Raw genomic sequence first — 15,482 nt, 5'->3', positions numbered from 1 at the left:
CCATAAAGGTCTCACGCGACCGAAGTCGCTGAGGAGAAATCTAACTACAAAAATCTTTTTTATATTTTTTTATAGGATAGAATAGAGGCTGAAAAGGGCAAGTTAAAGTGAGAAGCGAACGAGAAGAGGAAGAATGAAGAAAAAGGTATTTTAATAGAGAAAACACTAAGCAGGTTGGTTCTATGTCTATGCACAATGGCGGACGACGAAGAACTGAGGTAAGGGCGGGAACCCCGTGGACATGCGCGGTAGCGTGGGGGAGGGGTTCCCGCCAAAAATGTTCCACTCAGCTATAGTAGGTTCCGGTCTGGTCTCTGCGCAGGCGCAAAGCCCATATGTGTGATGCATAGAGACCACGAAGAAGAACTACAAAATAGCCAGACATGTGCAAAAGGAGAAAAAAAGCTGCAGAGTGCTTCCTTAGTAAAGACTGCTGAATATGCAGTACATTAAAGACTCAAGAGCTCGCTCTGTTTACTTGGAGGTAAATCTCAGTGATTGCAGCATGCTTAGGATCACAGCATTAAACTCCAACAGTGTTAGTGGGTGAGGAGAACACTTGGGCAGTATTCTTGATGCAAAGTCTATTGAATTTTTTTTCCCTCCGGATGGGTAGTGCCAATGGATATTACAATAAGTAATTTTGGAAGGAACCAGTTTTCTGATATATATGAAGCATGGGTAGTGCCAATGGATATTACAATAAGTAATTTTGTAAGGAACCAGTTTTCTGATATATATGAAGCAAAGTATATATTAAAATAGATGCTGATAATGCACACTTCATGAGAACAGCAAATTATGTCAACTTTGGTGGGGTGCTGGATCAGACATACCCTTAATTGCCTTAAGTGATTCCAGTAAATTCTGTGTTCTGATTATAAGTTCCATAAAAGAAAGTATGGTCGCTACAATGCAGAACAGATAAATATCATGATATTTGAGTGTATGTTAAAAAAGGCCAGGAGCTATTTCTGCTGGTAATCAAAAGTATACTTTTCCTCCCTCTGAATTTAAAATATTCATTATATTGATTGTTGGAACACTTTAAATCAACATAAATAAGGTAATCATGTTCTCCCAAGTGAATAGACTATTTCAACCTAAAAACCATTATCCCGTTATTTGAGCAGCATTTTATGGTTCTTTGCTCACTTTGCAAAGACACATTAAAATAAGGGATTATGTTATTTGGATTGCTTGCTTTTGAAGAACAACGATATACATATATGAAGGAGGGACCATAGCTCTATGGTAGAACACTTGTTTTGCATGCAGAATGTCCCCAGTTCACTGCCCAGTTTCCCCCAATCTGGTGCCCTCCAGATGTTTTGGAAAACAACTCTCAGCATTCCTGACTATTGGCCAAACTGGCTGGGTCTGATGGGAGTAGAAGTTCAAAACATCGGAAGGGTATCCAGTTGGGGAGGGCTGAGGGAGCAGGTGATGCCAAAGACCAGAGACCCTAGAAAGTTGCTGCCAGTCAGAGTAGGCAATATTGGGCAAGATGAACAAATAGTCCAGCTGGATACAAGTGAGTTCCTATGGACACATATGTGGGAGTATGGCCCACTGAATACAATGGGATCCCCCCATTTCATTCTAACATTAACTTTGATTTATTATTCAGTAGTGCCCAGTGGTAGGAGGCAATGAAAACAAAACTGAACTGTTTAGATAGTACAACTCTATAACTTTCTTTAACTGTGATCAAAAGATGAAATTGTAACTTTGGGACCCAATTCTCCATTGCACCTTTCAAAACTCAACATTCAATAATTCAGTGATTTTTTTTAAAAAAAATAAAGCAGTTCAATGGGATGATACAAAGCAATATGAGATCTGTTACTTCTAGGCATGATGACTGCTGAGGGTATTCCGAGGCAGCTTGTGGAAGGCCAGTCTTACCTTCAGGTCATTTTCCTTCACACTAGTCAAAACTGTTCTTCTGTTTAATTCTTCATGTGCTGCTCTGAAAACCAAATCTCACAAAGATGAGAATCGGTGTCCCCTGCCATGCCAGAGGAGCTGGAGGAGATTTCTCAGAAGCTAAACCAACATGAGCTGAATATTCTGTTTGGGTCTGGTATGTGCCTGTTTCTCAATGTGTGAACATGGAAAATCATGTCTGGCAGTATACACCAAGTTCCTTTTACATATAGATTAAGCCAAACAATGTTTGCTACAAACACACAGTTGTCAGTTGAATAAAATGAGGCCTTAGATCTAATAACTTAATAATTCCATGTTGCTATTTTAACATGATCCCACTGAACATTAAGACCAGAGTATGACATGTGGTAAACATATTCAGGACATAATTCTACATTTCAAGTGCACCCCAGCTAGCCTCCATTTCTGGGCACAATTCAAAGTGTTGGTTATGACCTATAAAGCCCTATATGATTTGGGCCCAGACTGTATTCTCCCACATGAGCATGCCTGGGTTTTAAGATTTGTGGGTGGGAGAGGTCCTTCCTTCAGTCCCTCTGTCATTGGAGGGGTACTTGGTGGAGGGGCGAGAGGGGGTCTTCTCAGTGGCCACTCCCTGGCTCTGGAACTCTTTACCAAGGGAGGCTAGTTTGGCTCCCTCTCTGTTGTCCTTCTGCTGGCAGGCAAATACATTTTTATTCAGGCATGTCTTTGGCATATGAACTGGTCAGTTGCTGAAGGTTTTTTTTAAATTAGTTTTGTGTTGTTTATCTCTTTTATTGTTGTGTTTTTAATCTATTTATTTTATGTTGTTTTAATTAATATTTAGTTTTTAATCTGTATTTTATTGTTAGCTGCCTTGAGCACCATTTTTGGGCTAAAAGACAGGACATAAAATGAATGAATGAATGAATAAACCCTTACACCTGTTTTCAAGGAGGCCAAGAAAGATATGAATCACAGGGCAGTGGGATATCTTCCTTGAATATTGGGACACTGAAATGAAAGTAGCATGTTTAGAATTACATTCTATTTTCAAGTATGTACCCCAGCTTAAGTCCCCGACTCTCCAAAATTCAGGCATGAACTTGTGGAAGAACAGTAAAGATTTACCTCTTTGGACTGGGCACTGAAGATCAGCAATATTTTGAGAAAGGGTAGGCAAATGTCAACCAACTTGATTACATTGTGCTGTTTTATAGAGGACAAACATGAACAGAACAATACATATGGAACTGTACATTTTGTGTGTGAGAGCTGTGATGCAGCAAAAACCTACCAGGTAAAACTTTCAACAGTTTGAACTGAATGGAGATGAGAAGGAACTCTGCCCTTCTTTTTAGGGCCATATTATCTGTTGGAGGGCCCTCAGATGCATTTGGAGCCCTCCTGATACACTCACTGCCATGGCTGGGAAGTTCTAATTTGTTAATGCTTGGCTAGAGTGTTCACCCACATGTGACTGAGGGCTCATCTACACCAAGCAGGATATTCCACTATGAAAGCGGTATGGAAGTGATATATAAAAGGCAGGAGCCACACTACTGCTTTATAGTGATATTGAAGTGCACTGCAGGATCTACACTACTGCTTTATAGTGGTAATGAAGTGCACTGACAACTGTTGGGGCCCATGACACATCTACACCAAGCAGGATATAACACTATGAAAGTGGTATGAAAGCAGTATATGGTATGTGTCATGGGCCCCAACAGTCATTAGTGAACTTCAATATCGCTATAAAGCAGTAGTGTGGCTCCTGCATTTTATATACTGCTTTCATAACACTTTCATAGTGGAATATCTGCTTGGTGTAGATGAGCCCTGAATGTAGGGGTCCTGAGAGAACACAAAATTATGAAATAAACATGCTAACAACTGTTATATTTGTATCTTTTCAGGTCCTATAGAATTTAGGAACCTTTTTTAAAATAACAACAACACTTAAGCCAACACAAACCTTTAATTGAGCTCAGAGTAATTGGAGATTACCCTAGGAAACCATTTAAACAACATAGCGGATACATTTGAACTCACCGCTGGGAGACATGAATTCCAGGTTGTTGTGTCGTCACTGCTTGTGCTGATGCTGATGTTACAGTTGTCAATCTGCGATGCACTTAGCCCATGTGAAGGTCCATTATCTTCCAGCTCTTTGTTTTGTTGCCTTTTCATACTAGCCAGCATTTGAAGTTCAGAAGCACTCATGTTGCCTGGTTGGTAATTTCTCCAGTCATATTCCTATGAATTAGATTGAAACAAAACAGAGGAGTGGTACAGAAGAACACGAAAAATACATCCATTTCTACAGCAGCTAAAAGAGGGGATATTCCTTGCAATGCAAGGCCTGCTTCATTTGTGGATAGTAATTGTTCCTATACCGTAACAGAAAGGAAACTGAATAAAAACTAAAAGCAGTTATGAATGGCAGCTTATACTCCAGCAACTTAGCGCTCTGTTCTGTAGTTTTAAAAAGGTGAATAAAGCCTCCAAGAATGTTTTGACTAATACTGTATAAAAGAAAGGAAAACAAATTTAACTAGGTAATATTACATTATTATTAATTTATTCTATTTCGTTTTGATAGCCAAAACTCTCTGGATGGTTCACTTCACAAGCCACAAGTACAAAACAATAAAACATAACATCAAATCTTTAGCATACAAAATGTAAAAACAATTTAAAACAGTTAAAAACATTTACATTAAGAAATTGGACTTGATAAAACAACCAAGATAAATGCCCCATCTTATACTATCAAATGCCTGAGACGAAAATGTTAGCCAGGTAAGGTGACAATGTTGGCGCAAGGTGGACTTCGGTGGGGAGAACATTCCATAATTGGGAGGCCTCCAAAACACCAAAAGGCTCAGTGATTACTATAATCCAACGAATTCAAGAAAACTAGAGCATCAGAACGGCATGTATGAGAAATTTGTTTCAGTTTGTTTTTGATCAGAATTTAACCAGTTCTCAATCTGTGGTTGAAATCCGCACTTTTTGGAACTTGCGATGTGAATTGAAGACCAAAAAAATTGCATTTGGCAGCATGTGTACATTTAAAAAATGTGCATGAAAAAAGTATGTACTTCTGGAAAATGCGCACAATCACTCCTTAATCAGCAGGAGAAGAATTCGTATATTTCAAAGATTCGCACAACTGTGAAAATCTGCACGGATTTTCAAAGGAAAAAGCAAAGGTCGTAATCTGACATGGCCTGAAGGTGGAATGAGCTTCAAGATGGAATTTGGAGAGCTTTGATGAGCTCGAGTTTTTGCTGATTTGCATATCCCTACCCATCAGTCAGAAGGTGGATCTACCCAGCTTTAATATTTTGTGGCCCCATTCACACAACACTATGCTGCTTAACCACAAAAATGGTTGCATTCCATTAACCATTTTGTGGTTAAGCAGCATGGTTTAGCATGTCTCAATGGGGCCTGTCTGACATTATAGACAGTTATTATCAGCTAGGATAGACAATGTCAGTTCAGATGGACCAATAATTTATCTCAATATAGTGTTGCTTCTTATGTTCATGTACCAGAGAGCCAAACATGTGTATATTGTTGGACTTCCAGTGTAACATATATGGATATAAAATTTCCTCCAAACAGCAGATTTTGTGGCCTGCCATTCTGTAAACATACACCCCAGACAAATTTTGGCAAAATCCTAAATCTTATTTTCATTAAAGGAAAAATGGTATCCTTCAAACGACAATGTACAACCATCTTGGTTGCAATTAAGGACTTTCTGACTAATTATTCAAAACTAAATAAAAAAACACCCCAAGTAGTCTAAAAATAATAATCCAGAGGTCTTCCAGAACACCGAATGATAACGTTTACCAATTTTTCAAATTACTTTTAGACCGTTTTTAAAAATATAATTAAGTTCACCACAGATAAAGAGTCCTATCACTGCTGCATTTTGGCAGTGTTTAATGCCATTGAAATATAAACTTAGAATAACCTTCTTTCAAGTTTATACAAGGAGAGAAATCAGGACAGCTCGCCCAGAGTTCCTTTCATATTATTTCCCTGACAGTTATTCCCAAACCTATTTAAGCCTGGAAAATATTTTAGACAAAAAAACACAAGGCACTTGAAGGCCAAAACTGACATCTGAAAACAACAAAACAAGAATACTTCCGGAAGCCCCCTTCCAAATATTTATTAGGAAGGCTGCAAAACAAATAAATATGCTACGACACAAACTAGAACACCCCGACATTGTCATGAGGCACAGAATGAAAAAACTGAATTCTAGAAAGTGACTGTTCTCTTTATAAGATGCAAAGACACTGGAGGTCTAAATACACATAGTTTGTGGAAGGTGGCCCTAATGTGTTTTCAATTTAAAAAGTGCCACTTTGAGAGGCAGTGATTTAAAATAAAGGATATGCTTAGCCCTCTCCCTGTCCACAACTTCTGTATCCCAAGTCACACCCCTAAAGTTGATTTTCCCTCTATAGGGTTAAAAATGAATGTCGAAACCCCATAAAAACACAAGAGCTGTGCTGGATCAAACCAAGGGTCCGTCTAGTCCAGCATTCTGTTCACACAGGGGCCAACCAGCTGTTGACTAGGAACCCATAAGCAGGACACGGGTGCAATAGCACCCTCCCGCCCATGTTCTGAACAACTGGTGTACATATCTCTGCTACTGGAGGTAGCGCATAGCTATCCAGACTAGTACACATTGAGAGCCTTATCCTCTGAGAATTTGTCTAACCCCCTTTAAAAGCCATCCAAATTGGTTGACATCATTACATCTTGCGGTAGCAAATTCCATAGTTTAACTAGGCACCGTGTGAAGAAGTCCTTCCTTTTATCAGCCCAGAATCTCCCATGAATCAGCTTCATGGGATGACTCCGGATTCTAGCATTGTGCTGGTGGCAATCTAATGCTTCATTTTATAACCTCCAGGTTCAGAGTAGGGTGGCGACTTGTGAACCGGCAAAAAACGAGCCAAACATAACCCACAAACAGGACAGCGATATACATATTGTGAGATCCCCCTCTCCCTCCCTCTACACCCTTGGGTGTAGACATGAGCAGCAATTGTAAATATGGCAAGGAATTGGGCATGTAAAGAGCAGTGGGGATAATGTTCAGTGAATTTTAGTGCTTTCGAACACCATTTGTTCTCCCATCCCTGAGCAGGCCTCTTCTTATATTCTGCTCTTTGAAAAAGCTGTACAGCTATTTAATTTATTTATTTATTTACTTATTTATTACATTTTTATACCGCCCAATAGCCAAGCTCTCTGGGCGGTTCACAAAAATTAAAACCACAATAAAACAACCAACAGGTTAAAAGCACAATGACAAAATACAGTATAAAAAGCACAACCAGGATAAAACCACACAGCAAAATTGATATAAGATTAAAATACAGAGTTAAAACAGTAAGATTTAAATTTAAGTTAAAATTAAGTGTTAAAATATTGAGAGGTCTCTGTCTTATAACTTGAGTGAGAATTAAACTAATGCTGTACCTCTCTGCCTTCCTCCCATGCTGAGAAGAAAGCAGTTATCACTCCATATTCCAAGTGTATGGATTAAAAGGAGCATGGAGGACCTGGTTGTGCTTTTTATATTGTATTTTGTATTTGTATTTTTAACTTGTTGGTTGTTTTATGATGGTTTTAATTTTTGTGAACCGCCCAGAGAGCTTCGGCTATTGGGTGGTATAAAAATGTAATAAATAAATAAATAAATTTTCTTAGAAAAGGGTACTCTACTGAAAACAAAATGAAAAAACTGCAGAGACAGAACAGTGTTACATATATTACCATTTTGCCATTTTTTCCCATGTAATGCAGGATGTTTTAACATCTATTGGTACAGCATGAGCCTTACATATTTATATACTGTTCTCCCTCTCAAAATAGGTTTTCTGGGAACTCCAGACACAAACATATTCCATCTCACCTTATTCCAAAGTTCTAAAGCAGGGGTGGACAACCTGTGGCCCTCTAGATGTGTTTGCCTACAGTTCATTAGTCCTAGCTATAGGTGTGAAGACCTGGGGGGCAGGAATGGAAAAATTCAGAAAAAAATGTGTTTCCCTCCATTCCCCTCCCCCCCCCCAAGCCTTTTTTGCTTTTTCCTGAAAAACTGGAACAATTGAAAGAAAATGAAGAAAAACTCATTATGGAATGTTTTATTTTAGCATGATAAATAAAATGTTTAAGACAAGGTGTTCATTTATTTGCTTCTCCCATTTTTTTTCTCCTGTCGCCCCTGGATTATGGAACGGCCTGCCGAAGGAGATTCGTAATATTAATTCTCTCTGTGATTTTAAGGCAGCTTTGAAGACTGGCCTTTTCTGGCAGGCCTACCCAGATCAATGTAAAATCAAGAATTTTTAAAATGTGTTGATTCCTTTACTAATGTTGTTCCCCGCCTCGATCCAAAGGGAGAGGCAGGTAAGAAATAAATTATTATTATTATTATTATTATTATTATTATTATTATTATTATTATTATTATTATATTTCTAAAAACCATGTACAGTATCAGATTATTACAATTTCTGTGCACCAAGGACAAGCAAGTCCTAGACTGCAAACCTAAGAGGATCCTTACAGTTCGGGTGTTCCTTACAGTTCAGGAGCTTGTAGCTCCATTTGTTACAAAAAAAGTAAAAATTTAAAAAACTAAATCTAATTTGTAATAATTGTTTGAATACACTGTACTTTTAATATACCAAATGTGATAATTTTATGCCAAACCAACTTGTACATAATTACATTTTATGTTCCTAAAGTAACAAAATGTCTTTCAATCTGTAAAAAGTGCTAATATTGCATTTTTTCCTATTCACCCATAAAAATTTTCATTCCCCTCCCCCAACAAAAAAAATCCCCTCCCCCATGGCTTCAAAATTTCCAGAAATTTTACATCTCTAGTCCTAGCCAGCATAGTCGATGGTGAGAGATGATGGGGGTTGTAGGCCAAAATAACTGGAGGGCCACAGGCTGCCTATCCCTGCTCTAAAGGGCTCTGATGTGTCCAAGTTGGGATGCTCTGTTTGCCTCAATCTTGTGGAAAGCTTTGCACATGTATATGGATGCAGAGCTCCTGACAGTGAAGTTGATGGAGCAGCCCATGTTCATGTAGAATTTAATTGCACATCAGAATCCAGCCCCCTTCCCATGTGCCATGAGAATGTCTGGAACAAGGCTTTTAAACGGGTGTAAAAAAAGCCCACAAATAAAGCCCAATAGAAGCATATTCCAGAATTAGCAATTTTTCTTCAGTGTCCTGAACTGCACTCAAAGTCTCTGGATGGCGTGGAAAATCTGTTCCCATTCCAGCAGCTCTGTCCCCCACCAGGAGACACGAATAATGATGCCAACTATACAAGGCCCAATTATACTCCCCTGCCCCCTTGAACATCATGGCTTATTAGTGTTGTGAACCAGTTGTTATTCCCTTGAAAAAGGCTTTTAAGGGAAGTTTGCTGCCCCCACAGCTGGTTGAACAACACTACTCTCAAGAGTCTTCAACATGTGCCAGGTTGTGTTTTTTTGGGGGGGGGGGATTGCGGGGTTAAATTCATTTATTACTTGGATTTTAGTGGTACTCATAATGTTTTACATACCTTTACAATTCTGAAAGACAACATTCCCAAGCTTCCCTTAACCCCCACCACACCACACATTTCATTTTGAAGCATTTGGCTATGTAATTTATTTTTTTAAGTAGGTGTGTACTCAAGCCTTTATCACTTTTTACTGACATGTATTTGACAATCCAAATAAGACAGGCTCATTTACTCAACCTAAGAGTCAATTATGAAAGTTCTTTCAATGAGAGCCCCCCCACCTCATTTCTCTTCCAGCTCTACAAAGCTCACCATCCCACACTTGGGTCGGACTGCAGTGTTCTCTGATGCATATAGCTTTAGAGGCAATAATTAGCATTTCTTTATATTTTGAAAAGGAGTAGGTTGAAGGAACTGGTGGATGGGGAAGAATTTCTCATGTGCTCTCCATTCTTTAAGAGTCCAAACATTAGCTCATACTGCGAGCCTCTTTGATCATAAATAGCAATGTGCACTTCAAGACTTTGAATCACAATCTTGAAATTTAAACAATGGAGTGAATATAATGCCCTCAAAGAGAGGGCGGGATAGATGTTTATTGTAGGTTGGCCAAGAGAGATTTGAAGTGGCCAAGAAACAATTCCAATGTTGATTTGTAGGGACAGGAACCAAAGCAGTGGCATATCGTTCTGAATATGCTTTTGCCTTTCAGTTAGTTGTATATATCTCAAGGCTCTGTACTTTATATTTTGTGAGATACACATCCTAGCAGATTTCCTCCATGCAATATTTCCGTGCTAGAAGATCTAGACTTGAACGAAGCTGGCTATTACATTTCCTTTGGCACCTGAGAATTAACTGGACATATTAAAATAATCAGTTCTGACCAACACAGCAATCAAATTTTGCATATTTTCTACCTTCAAAATATCTGTCCAATGAAGGGCTTTTGAAAATCTTTCTAAAAACAGGAGTAGGCAACCTTTGGGGCATGTGGGCACACTTGGAAATTGGAGAAAATTGTCCTGGGCACAATCATAAAACGGCCGCCATGAATGGGCATGGCAAGTCACAAAGGACAACTAACATGCCCAGAGGCATTCATTAGAAACTAAGGGCATGGCTAGACGAGGGGGGTGGAGGGGGATGATCTCACGATATGATGGTCTCGAGATCCTCCCCTTCAGTCTACACGTGGTGTGCGAAGTCTCGGGAGGAAAAGGACGCCCACCATTTTTTGTTTTTTTAATCGAAGAAGAGTGCAGGAGTGCTCTTGCACAAAAGTGAGTATTTTTTTTAAAAAAAAGCTCACCCACCCCACCCCACCCCCGATGAGCACGGAGCTCCTGAGCTCTGTGCCCCAGCTCCTCGTGCTTACTTGCGAGGAGCCAGGACAAAAACAGGATGCTCAGCCACACCTCCCGTGGTCTCGGGATCATCCTGAGACCACGGGAAAAAACACGATTAAAGGGTAGGGCGATATCCCAGGGCAAGGGAGTGATCATCCCTCCCTGCCGCTGGGATCCCCTGTGCATCATGTGGACGCACAGGGATGATCCTGGCGCAATCCCTGGGATATCCCCAGGTCTAGACATGCCCTAAGATGACAGAAGCTAGTGGTTTCCACTTTCCTGTGAAGTAATCCAAGCTGTCAATAAGAAAATAGAAAAATATTATTTAAATAAACATTTGAAGGAGTAGGGTGTCTCAGTGGGCACTAAGGACGGTATCTGGGTGTTTATAGTTGCTTATGGGCACCACATTGCCTATCCCTGTTCTAGAATTTAGACTCCTGATGGCCAACATTTTCAGCACATGAGGCCAGATTCTCACTAGCAAAGCTGAAAAGGGGCCAGAGGCCCACCAGTTGTGGCATTATCACCTTCCCCACCCAAAGCTTCTCATATTTTGTTGGGCAGGGGAGTGCCAGAACAGGGGTCTCTGGTTTTGTTATGGGAAGTGCTGCTTCCCAAGCAAATTTGTTTGGGATGTAATGCTAGCTAGTCTAAAAGTAGTGCGTAAGGTGACACTTTTCATTGGGTTGTGGGCTCTACCATTGAGAAATGAGAGCTTTCTCCAACAGTTCTGGCATGATCAGAGACACTTTTGAGGCAAGCAACCTAACCCTGTACCCCACCTCATATCATGAGCAGCTCTGGGCAATATATTTCATTTATATATACCCCCTCCCTCAATAGCTAAAGTTCTCTGGGAGGTTTACAATCATTGTTTCATAAAACTTTCAAGTTGGAAACTACCCACGCAAAATTTAATTCCATGTAGTAAAATCAAACAGACCACCTACCTCCTGGTTCCAACCTACAAATTAACCTATGAATTCCAGACCTCAGTATGCTACAAGCAGAGACCAAACTGGGTGCTTCCCTCAGAGCAATAGCTCCAGAGGATTCTAGCACAAATTTAAGTGTGTGTCTGTTAGCTTGTGCGGAACTCAAGAGACACATTGTGCTTCAACACACTTTTCTGAAGGACCCATGTCTGTTTCTAAGTCTGAAACAGGGAAAAGTATAACCAATGAAGGTGCAGGCAGTGTGAAACCCAACAGTAAACTCAGGCTCTGAGTTTATTTATTTATTTATTGCATTTCTATACTGCCCAAAAGCTGGAGCTCTCTGGGCGGTTCACAAAAAGGTGACGTATAGCCCCAAAATGGGGGGGGGGGGAAAGCAAGAAAGACAGTAGGGCAACATATCCCAAAATAATAAAAAAGAGTCCTCAAAGGTACATACAAGATTATTCCAGTTAATTTGTTATTATAGGCCTAACTGCATTGTAACTCTAAAATAATCCCATTTCTATGCCCAGGAATTGTTTCTTTTCTTTCTATACTGCAGCTATAAGGTTACTCCAATTATTGTACCTAACAGTCCAGTCACCCTTCTGTCTTTTCAAATATTTAAAATCCCCAGGCATGTTCTCTCCTGCCACTCCTCCTCTACCTTGGCATAAAAACATAGCTTTTGGAAAGGGAATGGGGAGGTAGCAGCTACAAATGAACACCACACAGAAGAGAAGAATCCTCCTATAGTGAGGCCTCGAATGGGAGCTCGCACCAGCATCATCATTTGGAGAATGTGCTGCTTCATGGCATAGAGCTGGCTCTCATATGCAGTCGGAGATCACAGGAGCTTGGAAGCTACGCAAAATCCATCAACAAACTGGGGAGGCTGTGCCCATTTCAAGTTATGATTGCTTCAAATATTTTCCCAATCCTTAATAGATAATATATATGTTTTATGATGTTTATTTGATGAAAAGTGCCCTATTTTATCATAAATCTGGTGTTTATGATATCGTTGTTCTTTTAAGAAAAAAGGGATTAAACTACATGGTGAAAAACCTTAACTTCCTCTATTTGTTCAATTATGCAGGCTATGTTATTTTATATAAAGCATCAATGCTCATTTTTATAATACATTTTCTCCATTGTATCATTAATAAGTCGTTAATAGACTACACATAAATTCTGCTTTTATAGTTACCCAAGGATAAGTTGTAAGACTTGAAACACATTGGTTGAATAAATCATTCTCTGTGCACTGTTGAGTCTCTCTCTCTCTCTCTCTCTGTCTGTCTCTGTTTTTGAGATGACATTCTTCAATCCATTTCCTGTGGAGTAGCCATCTCTTATATAAATGAAGGAAATTAAGGATGAAGGTAGACATAGCCTTCTAAGGGGTATGTAAGTAGGGTCCAGTAAACCAACTTATGTTACAGGCATAGAAACCAGCAAATCAAATGCTGAAAAGTCATTTCCTATGCTGTACCAACTTCTTACACATCAAGGGGATTCTCTTTCTTTCCTAGCATGTATTCATTCATTCTTATAAAGACAGCATATATATGGTCGTTTTTGTCTTTACCAAAATTCACCAACTTTCTAACACAATTCAAAACTGCTCTGGGTATATTTGTGTCTATTGGTGCTATCACTCACTGTGCTTAATAGACAACTGGCACAGTTGGCTTAATGAAATTCAACCATGCCGAAAATGTGCAGAATTAGTTCTTTCTTTTGGAGCTCACCCCAGAACAGAAGATGTATGTTTCTTCAGAGGGCAGTTATGTTGCCATCATACCACTGCCAGGTTTAATATTTTATGTCCGTCTTTCCCTATATTTGTTCCAGAGATGCTTTCTTCAAACAACAAAGGCCAGTAGAAAGTGAGATAACTGAACGCTGCGATTTTGGCAGGTGCTTTGTGTTGGATAAGAGCATGCCACACACTTTGTCAAACTCTCTGTTGTGAACATTAGCATTTATGGAAAAACAACCACCTTTCTTTTTCCTGGTAAAATGCCATTAATGTGTAGGCAACAGTGATGGGGGCAGCTAGCAAATAGGCTGCAATCAAACCCCCAGCAGCAGCTTTGATATTACTCATACACAAAAGAGAGTGAAAAATACTGACTTTTATTTCGGTGCCCCTCAGGCTCTGTGCTGTAATCTTAGGAAACTCCTTCAATACCAGGATGGGCTGGATCTTAGAAATACTTCACAAAGTTTTGATCCTGATAATACGACCCACCTATCTGATCCCTGACAATTCTTTCTCTGCGCCGAAATATAGTCCTGGTTGATGTTTTACAAACCCTTACATATCATTTGGTGATATTCAAATGGGGATTTCCAAAACTGGAACTCAAGCTGAAGTTCGTTCTTATTCTCAAAGGGATTGTTGATGCAAAAAGTAATTTCACATAGCTCCCAAGGTTCTTCTAAACGCAACACTTCAGCTGGCAATTAAAAGCTTATCTTGTCTTTCTGTATATACCGTCTTTATGATAAGAAGCATTTTTATTAAGCTCTTAAACATTCGCCGGATTGACAAAACCTGTTATAAAAGACCAATTTTTCCCAGTTTAGAGATGCACGTAATGACTTTTGCATTCTCTTAGGTTCAAATGATTTATTCAGAATTGTTTAAATTTAGTTATACGTGCGGAAAAGTTTAATTACCAGCTATCTACTTGGTTGCAATATTACCCAGAGGGCTGCACTTCTTTCTTAATTAAAAAATATTTGAACTTAATAATAGAGAACTCTATTAAAACATGAATAAAACATTGCAAGCATGCAGGTCCTTAAAGTTTACTAAGTAGTTAGCAAATCAATTTCATTAAGAGTTGTTTGAACATTTTTTTATTTTTTTTTACCAGTCATGTACATGAGGGGATTAGCAGAGACTTCTTCACTTCGAGTTCCCACTCCAGAAGTTCTTTGACACAAAATCCTATGTGATACTCTATATACCTCTTGCTCTGAGACACGAGGAAATGGGGCGGTGGGGGGGGGGAAGAGTTATGACAACCTTGCAAACTGCAAGTTGTCTGGTCGCCTGCTGCGAGTAAGAATGTTTTCCAGGTGAGCAAGGAGGGAAGCTTTTATAAATTAAAAGAGCTTTTGCTCTCCCCACTCCCCCTTTTAAGCTGTCAAGATGCCAAAAATCAATGTGAAAAACACCCCCACAGTAAATTTAGCATCTCTACAATCCTTAAGAGAGCTATATTTCTCAGCCTTGATTTTGGCCTGGGGATGACTGGGGGAGCATCACAGAGGTCAAAGGTTTCACTAAGCTCCGTAATCTCCACCAATTCCCAAGAAAGAAAGCTTGTCTTATTCACGTCACTCTGCACAACATGGACTTCCAGCTCTCACTCTTACCTGCCTCCCACCTGCAGCCCCTCTTTTCCACACTGTTTATATAGCAACCTCTGCAGTTTGGATGCACTGCCCATGGTCATCCCACCCCACCCCACCCCACCCCACCCCACCCTATTTTTGGATCGCTGTTGGAGTGACATCAGGGGCAAGGCCAGCAGAGTCTGTCTCCACTCCTGTAGCATCTCTTACAATTACTACTGGATGAGTGATGCTTGTTGACTAACATGTCTGGTGTCACATTTCTACAGGTGGTTTTCAGGAGGTACGACCCATTTAGAATGATCCCACTATTCACCCATTCTTCC

The 15,482-nt window shown here is 39.7% G+C and overlaps 1 protein-coding gene across 1 annotated transcript in view; it reads right to left on the bottom strand.

Annotated features, from left to right (window-relative positions):
• Positions 1–15,482, bottom strand: part of CFAP20DC (CFAP20 domain containing) — a 184,364-nt gene that overhangs the window by 60,996 nt on the left and 107,886 nt on the right. Inside the window, exon 12 of the mRNA XM_063122092.1 lies at positions 3,970–4,173. Coding sequence (XP_062978162.1) covers positions 3,970–4,173 — 204 coding nt within the window. The remainder of the gene's footprint in view (positions 1–3,969; positions 4,174–15,482) is intronic.

Source organism: Elgaria multicarinata, chromosome 3 (assembly GCF_023053635.1).
Source record: "Elgaria multicarinata webbii isolate HBS135686 ecotype San Diego chromosome 3, rElgMul1.1.pri, whole genome shotgun sequence".
NCBI classification, from domain to species: domain Eukaryota; kingdom Metazoa; phylum Chordata; class Lepidosauria; order Squamata; family Anguidae; genus Elgaria; species Elgaria multicarinata.
Note: the sequence above shows the minus strand (reverse complement) of the source record. Positions and strands in the feature narration are given on the sequence as shown.